The sequence below is a fragment of the Ovis aries genome, chromosome 13 (assembly GCF_016772045.2).
Source record: "Ovis aries strain OAR_USU_Benz2616 breed Rambouillet chromosome 13, ARS-UI_Ramb_v3.0, whole genome shotgun sequence".
NCBI classification, from domain to species: domain Eukaryota; kingdom Metazoa; phylum Chordata; class Mammalia; order Artiodactyla; family Bovidae; genus Ovis; species Ovis aries.
In genome coordinates this window covers 7,732,480-7,748,438 of record NC_056066.1, presented here as the reverse complement: position 1 = coordinate 7,748,438, position 15,959 = coordinate 7,732,480, and the positions used below count along the sequence as shown (strand labels likewise).

The 15,959-nt window shown below is 36.1% G+C and overlaps 2 protein-coding genes across 5 annotated transcripts in view; one reads left to right on the top strand and one right to left on the bottom strand.

Annotated features, from left to right (window-relative positions):
* MACROD2 (mono-ADP ribosylhydrolase 2) overlaps positions 1-15,959 on the bottom strand; it is a 2,324,156-nt gene that overhangs the window by 1,956,027 nt on the left and 352,170 nt on the right. The gene's annotated exons all lie outside the window — the stretch shown is intronic.
* Positions 912-14,521, top strand: FLRT3 (fibronectin leucine rich transmembrane protein 3). Of its 3 annotated transcripts, none has more exons than XM_004014166.6 (3): positions 912-1,135; positions 9,243-9,434; positions 10,979-14,521. In XM_004014166.6, the coding sequence occupies exon 3, from the start codon at positions 11,022-11,024 to the stop codon at positions 12,969-12,971; it is 1,950 nt and encodes a 649-aa protein (XP_004014215.2). In that variant the 5' UTR covers positions 912-1,135; positions 9,243-9,434; positions 10,979-11,021; the 3' UTR covers positions 12,972-14,521. The 3 variants fall into 3 exon arrangements, with proteins under 3 accessions (XP_004014215.2, XP_012043529.2, XP_012043532.2); XM_012188139.5 differs by having other exon boundaries at positions 9,243-9,985; XM_012188142.5 differs by lacking the exon at positions 9,243-9,434.

Here is a 15,959-nt window from a genome sequence, read left to right as displayed (position 1 = left end):
GAAAATAGAAAGTCTATAATTCTGCTAATTAGATATTGCATTGCCCAGAGTTTGCTCATATACATAAATTAAAATACAACCATTTGAATACAAGTAAAACTATTTCTGAAAGGTTTCTTTCTTCTATGTTTGCATCTTAAGTCTGTATCTTAACTCATGTTCAAAGCAAAAACATATCAGAAAGAAAACTACTCTATTTAATAATTTTTCAAAACCTTTTTAGTTTAGGAAGAGTCCCTTTAAATATGAAAAATCTATCTACTAGGCTTTAAAGAGATGTGCAAATAATTTGGGGAGTATATGAAAAATAGTTTCACTTTCTAAAACCAACACATACAAACAATAACTTACTCATTACCTCTAGGAGGAAAAAAAAAACAAAACTAGTTATCTTTTTTTTCCTTTACCCTTGTAGAATTCCTGTTTCCTTCCCTTAAATCAATCAGTTATTTATTTGAACCAACTTTCTATTCATTTGTTGAATAAATATTCACTGTTGGGGTTACTAGCCTTCACATTTATAACATTATTATAACTAGTCAACAATGAAAATATGATTTTGCTTAACTCCTTTCTAATACAGACAGCTTAAAAATAAAAATAACCCGTGTCTTTCTACTGTAACACATAGTCTTCTAGCAGCCTTGCATTTTTCATAAGCTTGCTACCACCACCCTGCTCTAGTCAACTTCAGCAGAGGCTGCGATTCCAAAGGGCCACCTACCAACCAGTGGCATCCCAGCCCTGCCAGGCCAAGCACCTCATTCTGGCTGCTCTCACTCCCTCTAGCGTTGGCAGAGCTCATCTGTCTGATCCTCGAGTTACCTCACTGAGCGAGAGCTCAGCGAAGTCCTGCCCATTCTATGACATCACCCCCTTCTTCAACCATTGCGAGGTGAAGCTTTAACTTCAGACTTGGAGGTGGGCTGTGCAGCAAACTGAAATGCTGGCCCCCACTTGCTCCTCAGTGGAGGAGTGATCCGAACGGGACCGGCTCAGCCTGCAGCTGCCGTGGGCTTTGTGTGGACTGGATTCCGAGCTGGGCAGAGGGGGGCGGTTATTACTCCAGTTCCCAGGCAGTGGAATTACAGCTAGAGCAGCAGGATATATGGGATTGCTTTTTCTCGTCTTCCTGGTAAGTGTTTCCCATGTTTTTCCTTATGATTGTCCCAGAAAGTTTGCTCGGTTTTACTCTCTAGAAAGGAATGGCTTGGTATCATGAGGCATCCAGATACGAACGTTTGCTCTGTCACCAGGACGAGCAGTGTGTGTGCGTGCAAGCCAGCAAGGAAAAATTGGACTGTTACAGCCAAATGCAAGAAGTTTCTTGAAACCTTTATTTCATTAAAGAAAAAAAATAATGATAAGTGGCTATCTTATGTCTCGGGTAGTTGCTATTTGAAAAGAGGCTTATGGAAAACAATAAGTTGGAAAGTTAAATGTTAAAGAACACAAGGCAGATTTTTTCCACAGAGAGGAAAGCGAAAGGTCTAGCTAACTTGGCGTGTACTGTATGTGTGGTATGATCACCAATTGCTGTTTTTATAACTGTGAAAGAAAATCAATAATCCCTCAGCCCATGAGTACGCAGTACATGAAAAGCATACATCTTGCTCACAGCTAGCCCAGCTACTCCTGGAGACTTATGTGCCTCTGTAAGGATTAACAGCTACACCTAGATTTTAAAGCTTGCACTGCTATCCTGCCAGAGCTGCTTCAAGCATTCCAGGCTTGCAAATCTTAACTAGTGAATTCAACTCAGAGGAAGGGGAAACTCTCTTACAAACCATATCCCCTCTCCAGCAGAACGCCAAAATCCATTGCTTGGGCAAATGTGGTATGTGACTAGCATAGTAATTGGCAAAGTCTACTCAGAAAAACTAACAAAGCTCAGCCTGGAAGCTAAGCCTGATGTATGCAGGGATTTCAGGGTGGCAGGGGGAAAAATGAGTAGAGCCTCATCAAGTGGGATACTCAAGAGTATCCATTCACTTGCAACTTATAATAGGAAAATCTTACATCGAAAGAAATATTTTCATACCACAAAGCTTTCAAAAACTACCTAAATGTATCTATTCAAAAAAAATTTTTTTCAGTGAATTAGATCTGAAACAAAATGGTTGCATAGAAGTAAAGAGTGCAACAGGCCTATATTTTCTCAACGTCTGGGAGTTTGATTGTTATTTACTTCCTGAGAATGAAAAAGGAAAAAAAAAGCCTTGATATGTGCCAATTATAGAACCAAATTCTCTAATGGTTTTAACAATTAGCTATTTTAAATTTTCTTAATAAATCGATCCGCTCTAAAATGCACACATATGTTCCCCCATTAGCAGGAAACAATATGAATAAAGACACTATCATAGTGCATAGGCTGAGGCTATGCCTTTCATTTATCCCCAGTCACACAGGAATATCCTAACCAGCATAAACATAAAGAAGGAATTTGTTTTCAGACAGGACCTTAAAGTGACAGCTGACTGATACCCATCTCTTTTGAAATGAGGAAAGAAAGAAATGAACCTTTCGAAAGTACTACAAAATATTAATGTTACCACTACTACCAATATTAATAATAATATGCCAGGGTTTAATCTGTAAGAAGATTAAATCAGATATGCCACTTAGTTTGCAGATATATGTGTGTATACAACGTACACACACACATATCTAGATATATTGATTAGCCTGAAATAAAAAAATAGGGTTACAAAAACATGATTGCATGTACTTAAACAGGAAAATCACATCTAATTTCTTTTTTAAATAGAATACTGCCAAAAATATATCAAACCCAAGATTCAGCAAAGATATTATTGAATGACTAAACAGAATGAATTCATTAATATTGTATATAATACTATATAATACTAATTATCAGTTATTAATTGTGCTGTATAATACTATGTTATTAATTGGGTTTTTCATCCCCCCCCCCATTTTAAATCGATTATGTTTAGGTTCAAAATGCCCAACTAAACACTTCCTAAACATTAACATCTGTCAAATATATAACTGGGCAGCAAGTAAAGTTTTTTTCAAAAAGAAGAAAACCAGTAAGAAAATTTGTCATAACTGAATGTGGCAGTAAAATAGAAGGTATGTTTCTTTTGCTTCCAAGTGTTAATTAAGGAGCCTCCAATTCTATCAAAACTTTTTCAGAGCTAAATGAAGCGGCGTGAAATAAATTTGGTTGAAATCTTGTGGCTGTCAGACTTTGTTAGCAAGCTATTAATTATCTTTACCCCAGTTTCTTCTCTAGCCTATATTGCCCAATCAAATAGAAACTCCAATTACGTTCAGCATCTCTTGCCTAGGGACACAAGACCCTAATGAACACTCAGTGTCTCCAGATGAAAAATACAATTATCAGCTTTAAACACACAAGTGTACTGCAGACAGATTTGTCTCTGCTTTTCTTGGCCACATACCCTAAGGCTTCCTCCTCTTTCTGGATTATTTTGAACTATTTTAAACCCAACAAAAATCAGTAGCAGAGGACTTGCCTTATATTAATATTATATGAATGTTTCTTCTTTATGTTTTTATTCTTCATATGCCAATGTTTATACCAATATTAGATTAAATCTGATCATCGGGGAAAAAAAAAAGGTTTAAAACTAACCATTTCAGTGGTTAACTTTTCCCCCTATTTTTAAGGTGGGTGGGCTACATAACAAAGAATGTGTTTAATGCCAAGATCCAAGACTAACTTAAAAATTCTGAATAAACTCCCTTAAATATTCTTTTATTCAACCAGTTTATTGTAATAGCATTATAACTAATTGCTGAAAGTCAAATGAAGGCCAACATAAATGAAGCCAACGAGGGAAATAAGATTCAATAAATTTTTCAAAGGTTGTAATTTCTCCCCTTCTTTCCCCTCACTCCCGCTTCCCTCCCACCCCCACCTTGTGCCCCAGAGGCCTTCACTGTTCTCAACGGGAGGCTTTGTTGTAATTAAACCAGAGGAAAAGTGGCCGGCAGCAGCCAACATCTGACTTGCGGCTTCTGAAAGCTGTGTTCTAGTAGAGTGTACCACCCCCCAGCGGGCAAAAACTCTACAGTAAATCTCTCAGCAGTATTAATTCTCCAAAGTGCAGTTTTCTCTTCAGAGCATAAAAAGGACCTTTTGTCAACTCTTTCTAACATTCTACCATTTCAAAAACTTATCACAAGTCAACAAACAAATTTGTAACTAAGAGATGATCTATAAATGTCTCCTGGAAAAAGCCTTCTGCCTCTTAAGAACCAAAACAGAAATACACATTTCAGAAAGCATTTTCCAGTTTCAGGATGCAGATCAACATCACTAACTTTGGTAAAACATCACATTAAAAAAACAAATTGAAAGCCATGTTTATATTGCATAGGAGAGCTGGTTTCAGGACTTTGATGTCTGTTGACAAGAGAGCTAGAGAAAACAGATTTTAAGTAAAACAGAACAAAACTGTAATTTAAGCAGCAGCTAAAGCTGCATTTGTTTAACATATGCATAATTTCTTTCCTAGCCCCCAAATCAAGTGTCAGGAATGCATAAAAAGCTCTCTCCAGGTATTAGTCTGCTTAAATGCAAGAAAGGAGAAATTGCTCTCTCTGATGAGACAATGACAGCTTTTGTTCTTTATTCTTTCACTTTTCACGTGCACAAGTTACTGTGGCAACTTTGAAAAGAAAACCCAGAGACCACATTTGGTTAAACCCCATTTTTAAAGTGCGCCACTGAACTGTGGATTGATCAGTTTATGTGCTGATGATTTTCCTCCTCTTTAACAGCAATATTCAACTCTGACATGAAAAGGAAAAAAAAAAGGATTTTTTTATGATTATGGATGTTATCATTTTCCAGCCCAGTGCATGGTACACAGCACACCTAAATATTTGTTGTACTAGAGTATGGAAACTTGACTATTAGAAACTTAGAGCATATCAAGCAAATTGTACTCACCACACTGAAGAAGGAATATCAGGCTCACAGTGGGAAAATGTTCGCAGTTTAACAAGGATAAGCGTAATTTTAACTGCAATTGCCTAAAAGTCAATGCAAACTTAAAGCTTGTTCCCTGCCCCAAGCTCTCAACTGCTCACCTCTACCAACCTCTAAATTAATCTCTTATTCATACTTACAAGCCATGGTTCTCTAACTTATTTAGTTTGGCTTAATATCATATAAGGAAACAGGCTTCACTATGATGGAAGATAACATCCCAGTTTCCCTTTTTGTTTTAAGGATGCTTGATTTAACTTTACAAGCCAAAATAAATGAAGCAGAACTAGATTCATTTATCACAAACCTATTGGGGAAAAGAACCTGTAACATAAAAGGAGAAAGTGAAAATCCTTTGCTTTGGAACTTTGATCCCCTATTTGCATAAAAGAAACAAATCTTCTAGGCTAGAAAATAGTCTGGATAAAACCAAGAAAGGAAAGGCACACTTGCTTCTCTCCCTCTCAGCAAACCCTTCAGACTTCATGACTCTCAAGAGGAGAGTTAGAGGTCCTTCTGCTTGCCTGGCATTAAACAAAAGAATTGGAACTTTCCTGAAATCTGATGATCGTGGAAAATTTAACTACCAGACAGGCTGCTTAGAAAGCATTTTGCTGTCACTACCAACTAATCTGATATACTCCAGTTTTTCAGTTTAACCATACACATAGGTTATTTGAAATGCTATTTGTCGTTGCAAAGACTTAACATGCAGAGGTTGATCATTTTGTAGAGCTTTCTAGCAGCTGTTTAAGCCTTCATAAATAAATTACTTTCCTAATACTCTAAATTATGATTGTATAAATTCCAGGGTACCCAGAAATATTCACAGACTTGGATAAATTTGAGGAATCATGTATTTTCTTCAGTCTCAAGGTTTTACTCAAAATAATGCAGTTAACTTCGATTAAAAGTTCTACATACTTTTCCACTTTTAAATTTAATATATTTAAAAGTCCCTGGATAGTTTAGAGACCATGATGTGAGGCAAATCATTAAAAACAAACTAAAATCCCCAAACTCTGTACACAATTTAAGATTTTATTTTAGAGCAATGATTTCACATCAAAAATCAATTTAAATCGAAGGGACAAATAAAGGATTTAGGAAGTTAGCACTATCAACATATAATCTTAATCTAAGTGATCAAAACACATAAGAAATATCAAATACCTTTTCATCTCAAACATTCCCACCTCCAAAATAGTAACAGAGAAGGAATCACATAAACATAGACGGCCTCATGTTCTTGACTATACCAGCATTCTATTCAGATACAACTTGTTCAATTATATTAGTTTTCTTAAAATATCTCAAAATGACAGCATCCTTATCTATTTGCATACTTCTTTTAAGTGTATCATGGAAATCAGCTGGTGACTTTTCATGGATGTGATTACATTATAAATGCATTTTTTTAAACCCATATTTTTTAATTTATAAAAAGAAATTGCTAGGAAGATCCATATTACAAGTTTAATTTACCAGTATGGTGATTATGTTTTTCTTTTTGCTACAGTTCTAAATGCTATATACTTAAGTAATGATATGATTTTTTTTTAACTTTAAACATTCCTTTAAGTAACCAGGGCTCCATTTATGCTTTCCCCCAAGTTACCCCATTAACAATATTTCTCTAAAAGATCGATTCCTTTTTGTTCAGAAGTAATGGCCTCTTTCAAGCCTATGCAGACATAAAGCCTCTGAAGTCGACGTTGTGGAAACCTGGCCACAGTGTTCATGCCAGTGGGGGTCATTTTTTTTTCATCAGTCACATTCAACTACAATGTCTCTACATGCATGAGTATGTAGAGCCAGCTCAGAAAGAGGGAAGTCTAAACATGGGAGCAGAGCTGCTTATTTCAGATGGAAAGACCATTACAGCCTCTCATACGTGAAATAAAACACATCTCTTTAGCTCTATAGTTTTTAAATATAAAAAGGCAAGAGAAGACATAAGATATGAAACAAAATCACGCATGCATTGGACTGTCTGAGTTTAATAAAGGGAGTAGGAACTTGTGAAGGAATCTCCATTTTTGAAAGAGGATCCTCCCCAGAGAAATATGTTTTGTATTTTTGCCTTTTGTTTTAATGCAATCTGGGGAGAAGAGAATGGCATTTTCCAAGAACTGAATGAGATTTTAGGCTTTCTGTTAATCCCACGTTATTACCACCACTGTATTCATGGCCATGTGAGTCTGCACATCAAACAGAGCAGAGGAAGCAGTTTCACACATGCAAAACGAAGCAAACAAAAATGAACTAATCTTCCTTTTCATACCAGTGTAGAATATTCTTTCTTTCTCTGATTTAAAAATGTAAAAATCAATACATATTAGATTTTGAATTGGTAAAAAACTTATACTTCAGCTACCAGCTTTATCTCTGGTTATCATTATGTACCTTGTACATACTCTAGGCTGACCAACAATTTTTAACCTCCATTCATCAGATTCATCTTCCCAACTTTAAAGTGTGTCCTGGTGTAGGAGAAATGCCTGGCTATTGGCAACAGTTTAAGCAGGTTCTCTGTGTGATTTTTATAATGGTTTTAATTAGTTTTTAATGCAATTTAACAAAAGTAACTGTTTCCTAAATTGCTTTAAATTTTTTTCTTAAATTTACCAAATTGTTTTATATGTTGAATAATTTTCAAGCTTAGAAAACATTTAACAGAAGATATTTTTTAAAATAACATTGTAATTATTAATTTCACAGCTTAGTTTTCCATTTTCACGTACCAAGAAAGCAAGTTTTCAAGAAAATACTCCACTCAAATTCAACAATAATGAGCAAAGCCCTAAAGGCATTACTTGTAAAACCTCACATTAAGCAATACATCACTTAAACTTTCCTCTGTGGGCACTTTGCAATATTCACTAGAGACTACTTTATCCATCTGCTAACTGCTATTTTTACTTCACGTTTCCTAAATAATAAATTAAATGTATCTGAATTTTTTTTTTAGTTTCCTTCTGTTAATTCAGTCTATGATAGTGTTGATATCTGGTGACAAATTAAAAGAATCCGAATTTTCAGTGAGAGCCAGAAACACAAATCTTGGTCTTATTTAAAATTCACTTTGAGTACTGTTTGAATTCTGGAACAGATGCTATCCTTGTTGGATGCAAGGTAATTACTGAGGGAGAAACAAATCGCTTGTAGGGTCAAATATTTCCATGATATCCTAATGTATCTTACTTGTATAGAAAGTCCCTGAGTAGGTAACTTTATGTAACAGATACTAAAACTACCCACCTCCCCTGTCCACCCCCCAAAATCTTCATGCATATTAGATAATGGACAAAGCAGTCATTCTTAAAATCATGAGTCTCTCTGGTCAAGCTGTAAGCCTCTTCCAGAAGTTGAAAAGATAATCTTTGGAAACTGACATGTTCCTGTTTGCACTCTGAGAGAAATGTCTTGTCAGGTTTTGATATGTTTTCCTAATGGTCATTACAAGGAGACAGACTGAAATGACGTCCTTTCTGTTCCAAACACAGTTTCTCAAGTTTAGTTTGTTAAAAATTGTATTTTTCTCAAAAAATGTTATGACTTGAACTTCTACACTGCCTTTGGCCAAGAATGCCTGAGTAACTAGAGTTTCAAGATCATCAATTAGTCTTTAGAAATAGTTGTGAGGAGGAAGGTTGCTGTGCCCACCTTCCACAGTAGGGAGAATTGAGGCCTGCAGGAAGAATTAAACAAGACACTGAGCAAATCAAAAGAAAACTTCTAACCCTTTTCAACTCTTTAAATTGTAGACTATATGACTTTGTAAAACTATGTTCAGAAATATCTAAAAAGTTATGGCATTTCATTTAAAAAAAAATCCTAGTTATGGCTTTGCTTACCTCTTTCATGTACTTATTTTCTTTTTTTTTTGCACACTTTATCATTTTATATAAGATATAAAAGTGAAATTTTAAAGATTGGCCTGACCTGAATTCAAAATCCATAGGAGAGGCTTACTGTCTTTTGCATAAAGCTTTGCTTCTGTGTTTAATTCAAAGTCACACTAGCAGTCAGTTAAAAACTGAAATTATTTTGTGACAAACTCAAATTTGGCTCCCACTTTATTTATATAGCAAAATGGGAAATAAAAGAGAAAGAGATCATCTTATCCCTTTTCAACAACTACTATGATGAAAGGTGTTGCCTAAAGAAAGAATTGAAGCTAAATTTCTAGGAAATGTCTCTAGTATGTTAAAGTTCTTTGTTAATAGCTGATTAAAACATTTTACTTTCACAGGAGATGCTCAGGTCCAGAGTATTTCAAGGAACAGAAATATAAAGGAAATCTAGTATGCTTCCATGAAGAATATTTGAATTAAGTTTTCTTTACCTCTTGAAAGAATACCTGTTCTTGCATAACCTCTGACTGCACCAGATATTCTGAGAAAGCAGCAAAAAGCAAAAGCTGGAAATAGCTATTTCACAGCAGGTAATCATACCTCAGGATGTAGCTACTGTACAAAGTTTATACTTGGATAATCCTGGATGGGAATAAAGGTGGGGGGTAACTGCCTGAAAAACCTATTACTATACAGGCCTTAGCATCATGAATGGCTTTCTTCATGAGGATCTGAAGTTACTATCTCTGACCACATTGCACAGAAGAGACAATAAGAATTTCAAAGAGAGCAATTTCCACTAAGGGAATTAAGCTACACAAAAGGAACCTTCACACAGAAACTCTATAAGAAAGGAAAAAAAAGTAGGAAACCATGTGTTCTACATAGTAACAGGAAACTGAATTGTTTCTGGTCCCTACTTTAATGAGCTTGCCCACCATGCTGAACCGCAGCTGGAATGTTCATTGACAACAGCAAGCCTGATCTGGAGGTGTGTACGGCATAGAATTACTTGAATAAACAGTGAAGAACATTTCCAAGGACTAAACAAGAGTTTATAAGTCCCAGCCCCTCACCAGGAAAATAATATATGTGCATTGGATTTTCACTCACGCAAAATTTACTCACATCGTTCAATAAGGTAGGAAAAATATTAAAGTCTTTTCTTTTCATGCCTGAAATTATAAAGGCTAACTAATACCTAAAGGTGCAGAAAAAATTTATATTACATACTAGATAAGCATAAATCTATAATTCTCTACCCATGGAGAAAGGTGAATCATATTTTAGATTAGAACTTGAAGAAAGATAAATACATTGTGAAAACATGTTATGAGCTAGAATATAATGAAAAATGTTCATAAACCCATTTAACTATGTACTACAAAACATACAGTAAAATAGGAAAAAAAGAGTTTAACATGAAATGGAATTTTCCACTTAGATAGATGTATTAGCTATGTAAATCTTTCTTTCCCCAAAGTAAATGAAAACAATTCCTTCTTATTTTTGTGCTTGAAGTGCCTATCTCACAATGTCTAATATTAACAATCAAAGAAAAATAACATCATCAAAGCAAACAATTGATTTAACTGGGATTCAGGATCTCCAGAGGTGTGTGACTATTCCTGAATAGTATGAGAATAGATTTTTTACTACACATTTCTATACTTGTACAGTTTACCATGTAAAAAGCAGATATAAAATTTTGGTTTTTAAGAATAGTAACATTATTATCTTTAAATATAACAAATCATATTCCTATGTGTCAATTCATTATGAATATTAAGGAAAAATTAGAAATCAGACTAGCTTGGCCAGTGGTCACAAACTTGACATAAAGTGTTGAGAATGCTTTAAAACATTCAATAAAACTATATTCAACTTTCAAAGTCAAATAGATCTGGGACAAAATGCTTCTAATACCAGAAATATTTAAGGCAAAAATATTGTATGATTATGTTCATTGTTAGCTAGGATGCAAAAAAAAAACCTCAGCACACAAGAAAAAATGAACTAATAAAAGTGATTATTAGATGTTTCAATGTTCATGTCTATTTTGAATACTATTTTAAGTATGCTATTCTGACGGTTTTCTGTTGCCTTTTTTTTTTTTAAACTCACTCCACTTTAGGGCTCTGAAACTACCTTGTGTAAAGACCTCAACACTGCTGACCATGATCAGCCCAGCCTGGAGCATCTTCCTCATTGGGACTAAAATTGGGCTGTTCCTCCAGGTGGCACCGCTATCAGTTATGGCTAAACCCTGTCCATCTGTGTGCCGCTGTGATGCCGGTTTCATTTACTGTAACGATCGCTTTCTGACATCCATTCCAACAGGAATACCAGAGGATGCTACAACTCTCTACCTTCAGAACAACCAAATAAATAATGCTGGGATTCCATCAGATTTGAAAAACTTGCTGAAAGTAGAAAGAATATACCTATATCACAACAGTTTAGATGAATTTCCTACCAATCTACCAAAGTACGTCAAAGAGTTACATCTGCAAGAAAATAACATAAGAACCATCACTTATGATTCACTTTCAAAAATTCCCTATCTGGAAGAATTACATTTAGATGATAACTCTGTCTCAGCTGTTAGCATTGAAGAGGGGGCATTTAGAGACAGTAACTATCTCCGGCTGCTTTTCCTGTCTCGTAATCACCTTAGCACAATCCCCTGGGGTCTGCCCAGGACTATAGAAGAGCTCCGCTTGGATGATAATCGCATATCCACCATCTCATCACCATCTCTTCAAGGTCTCACTAGCCTAAAACGCCTGGTTTTGGATGGAAACCTGCTGAACAACCATGGATTAGGTGATAAAGTTTTCTTCAATCTAGTCAACTTAACAGAACTGTCACTGGTACGGAATTCCCTGACTGCTGCACCAGTCAACCTTCCAGGCACAAACCTGAGGAAACTTTATCTTCAAGATAACCATATCAATAGGGTGCCCCCAAATGCTTTTTCTTACCTGAGGCAGCTGTATCGACTTGATATGTCCAATAATAACCTAAGTAATTTACCTCAGGGTATCTTTGATGATTTGGACAATATAACACAACTGATTCTTCGGAACAATCCCTGGTATTGTGGGTGCAAGATGAAATGGGTACGTGACTGGTTACAATCACTACCTGTGAAGGTCAATGTGCGTGGGCTCATGTGCCAAGCCCCAGAAAAAGTTCGAGGGATGGCTATCAAGGACCTCAATGCGGAACTATTTGATTGTAAGGACAACCCGGTTGTAAGCACCATTCAGATAACCACCGGGACGCCCAACACAGTGCATCCTGCTCAAGGACAGTGGCCAGCTCCTGTGACCAAGCAACCAGACACAAAGAACCCCAAACTCACCAAGGATCAGCGAACCACAGGGATTCCGGCAAGAAAAACAATTACCATTACTGTGAAATCTGTCACCTCTGACACAATTCATATCTCTTGGAAACTCGTCCTACCTATGACGGCTTTAAGACTCAGCTGGCTCAAACTGGACCACAGCCCAGCATTTGGATCTATAACTGAAACAATTGTAACAGGAGAACGCAGCGAATACTTGGTCACAGCCCTGGAGCCTGATTCACCCTATCGAGTCTGCATGGTTCCCATGGAAACCAGTAACCTCTATCTATTCGATGAAACTCCTGTTTGTATTGAGACTGAAACTGCACCCCTTCGAATGTACAACCCTACAACCACCCTTAATCGAGAGCAAGAGAAAGAACCTTACAAAAACCCCAATTTGCCACTGGCTGCCATCATTGGCGGGGCTGTGGCCCTGGTGACCATCGCCCTGCTCGCTTTGGTGTGCTGGTACGTTCATAGGAACGGATCCCTCTTCTCACGGAACTGTGCGTACAGCAAAGGCAGGAGAAGAAAGGACGACTATGCGGAAGCTGGCACCAAGAAGGACAACTCCATCCTGGAAATCAGGGAGACTTCTTTTCAGATGTTACCGATAAGCAATGAACCCATCTCAAAGGAAGAATTTGTAATACACACCATATTTCCTCCTAATGGAATGAATCTGTACAAAAACAATCACAGTGAAAGCAGTAGTAACCGAAGCTATAGAGACAGTGGTATTCCAGACTCTGATCACTCACACTCATGATGCTGGAGGACTTGCAGTTTCGGTTTTTTTAAACCTAAGGGAGGTGATGGTAGGAACCCTGATCTACTGCAAAACACTGGAAAAAAGAGACTGAGAAAAAGCAATGTACTGTACATTTGCCATATAATTTATATTTAAGAACTTTTTATTAAAAGTTTCAAATTTCAGGTTACTGCTGCGATTGATGTAGTGGAGACGCCTGAACACAATTCTATATTTTAGTATTTTTTAGTAATTTGTACTGTATTTTCCTTGCAAATATTGAAGTTATAAACCATTTACTTTGTGTTCTACTGAGTAAGATGACTTGTTGACTGTGAAAGTGAATTTTCTTGCTGTGTTGAACAATCAGGACTGCATTCACATGAGATCCTTGTAGTATAAGCACAGGCCATTTTTCACTTTGGTATTAATAAAATGTAAAAAAAAAAAAACTGGCTGAATGAGACAAATTAAATTTCAAAAAGTAGTTATGAAATAATGTTCCAACTATTAAATTTGTATTCCAGTGGTATTCAGTAATCAAAATATGTGAAGTAATGGGCAATATCAGACTTGCTGCATAGCTCCATTTTTATGCTAAGTAAATTAGACCTCCTTAAGAAAGTAAACACTATCTTCTGAACTGAATACATCAGTTGGCATAAAAGGAGGGTGAAGTCTGCTGTTGTTAATGCCATTGTTAACAAAGTTTTGATAATAAAGGACTTCACAAAAACAATAATGTAAGCGTGCTTCCAAATAGGGGAAACTTGTACTTAGGGAAAAACATGAAAATTTAGACTCACATAGCGTAACAAACACAAGTATCAATTCCATTTTGGTTTTGCCTATACTATCTTGATTTTTGAAAAGTCAACTTTAAAGACACATTTGTTAGTGTTTACAATGTTTTTACCATAAAGGAAGTTAAAAAGAAAAATCTTAAACACATTTTAAGAGTAGTCTGACTACAAGCAATTCCCCTCAACAATAAAGAGAAAGTAGTACTTTAAATTAGTGAGAATTTAAAAGAAAAATAAATGCTGGAAATCAAATTTAGATCTGGTTTATGTGAAATGTTTTACCACTGTACATAAATGTTCAATTTACTTTCACAATGATCAAGAATACTGCCCATTACTGTCACAGTTTTCCACATACTATGTAACAAACTTGTAACATTTTTTTTCCAGCTTCCTACTGAATTGTGAGCTATGACTTGTTTAAAACCTCATCACTTTTCCGTTGCCATAACTTTTTTTTTTTCCCCAACAAAAAACCAAAGTGCATTGTACGCCCTTTGGCCAGTCTTGTATGTGCCTTGATCCAATGCTACATGTATTCAGCTTTTAAAAATCGACAAATTTTTCATACTTCCTTAAATATGAAAAATTGTGGTCTTATTGCTGAATAAAACAAAAAAAAAGTACAAAATAATTGTGTTTGCTTTTTCAAGATTATGTTCCTATCACTAAAGTAGCAAACTGCCCAGCACAGTGGTCCTAAATATCCCCATGTATTTTTCTAGGCAAAAAAAAATAAATGTTGGCTACAAATAAAAAAAAAAATAGCAGTATCTTGAGCTTGTGTATCATTTTACTTCAATGGCTCAGTGTTTCAGGCATAAACAAATATCCTAACAGTCTGTTGGAACACTCTTAACAGAAAACTTCAGAAGTGCTTTCGTAACCTTTCAGTCTTTGTACACAGCTGCTGTCGTCCTGGCTGATACTTTAAGGTAGTTTTTGAAAAATGTTATTTTTTAAAATAGCTTTTTGGTAGTATGAGTTGGCATCAGAGGATCCAAAAATCTCAGATCTGCCACTTACTAGGTAAGTAAAAACAAACCACTTCCTCTCCTTAGCTTAGTGCCCTTGTCTATATACTGAGACTGCTAATACCACCCACCTCTCAGGGTTGTTGTAAGGGCTAAATGAGACGAAGTGCTTGGAAACGGTACAATGGTCAACAACACATAAGACACTCCATGATGGTCGAGCACAGGGAGCCATGTGTTCCCAGTGGTTTGCCAGATAGCGCTGCTCCTGCTACTCTGCTAAGAATTATCTCCAGCTGCCTATAAAGCCTCAGTATCCATTTGCCATCTTCAAATGTATCTCAATACTTTCTCCTTTGACTTACTGTTAAGAAGGGTAGCTGTTTTCTAGGAATAACCTAGCAAAGAAAATGTGATTAACACTGAATATAATGAACATTATCTGAAGGAAGTTTGATTTTGCTTTAAGGGGTTTTGAGTAGTCTAGCTACAGTTCTGTGAGAGTCAGGGCAAGGCTGAATGGTTCCATAAAGTCCCTATAAACCTGCGAGTTTATAAAAAACCAAAAGCCAAGAACCGTTTTCTAGTTAGTATACCTTCCATGAGCACAGAAAAATTTATGTGTTCTATGTATATATGCATTTTTGCCTTTTCATACTGTTCATGGGGTTCTCAAGGCAAGAATACTGAAGTGGTTTGCCATTCCCCTCTCCAGCGCTGGAAAAGATTGAAGGTAGGAGGAAAAGGGGACAGAGGATGAGATGGATGGCATCACCGACTCGAAGGACATGAGTTTGAGCAAGCTCCAGGAGTTGGTGATGGACAGGAAAACCTGGCGTGCTGCAGTCCATGGGGGTTGCAAAGAGTCGGATACGACTGAGTGACTGAACTGAACTGAATATATCTGTTTTGATTACTTTACCTGGGATAAACCAGAAATACGTTTTACACCAGCAAGTAAAGAAAACATTGAAAGGGTAAAAGTTTATTCTTTTACCTAAGCTCGCTATGAAATGCAACTACTTTGTTGAAATGTATATATATTCATATATATATATATATATATATATACTTTCAATGAATAATACAAATCTCCACCTCAAGGACACTAATTATATAATAGAAACATATGCATCTATTCTGAATGTTCACAATTTTTATTGATCAGGTACTAACAAAGAAAAATGTAGGAAAAAATTCTGAATATACACCACACACAGTTAACAAGA

Bases quoted from the DNA above. Each gene is read 5' to 3' on its own strand.
- FLRT3 (XM_012188142.5), top strand. From the start codon at position 11,022: ATGATCAGCCCAGCCTGGAGCATCTTCCTCATTGGGACTAAAATTGGG.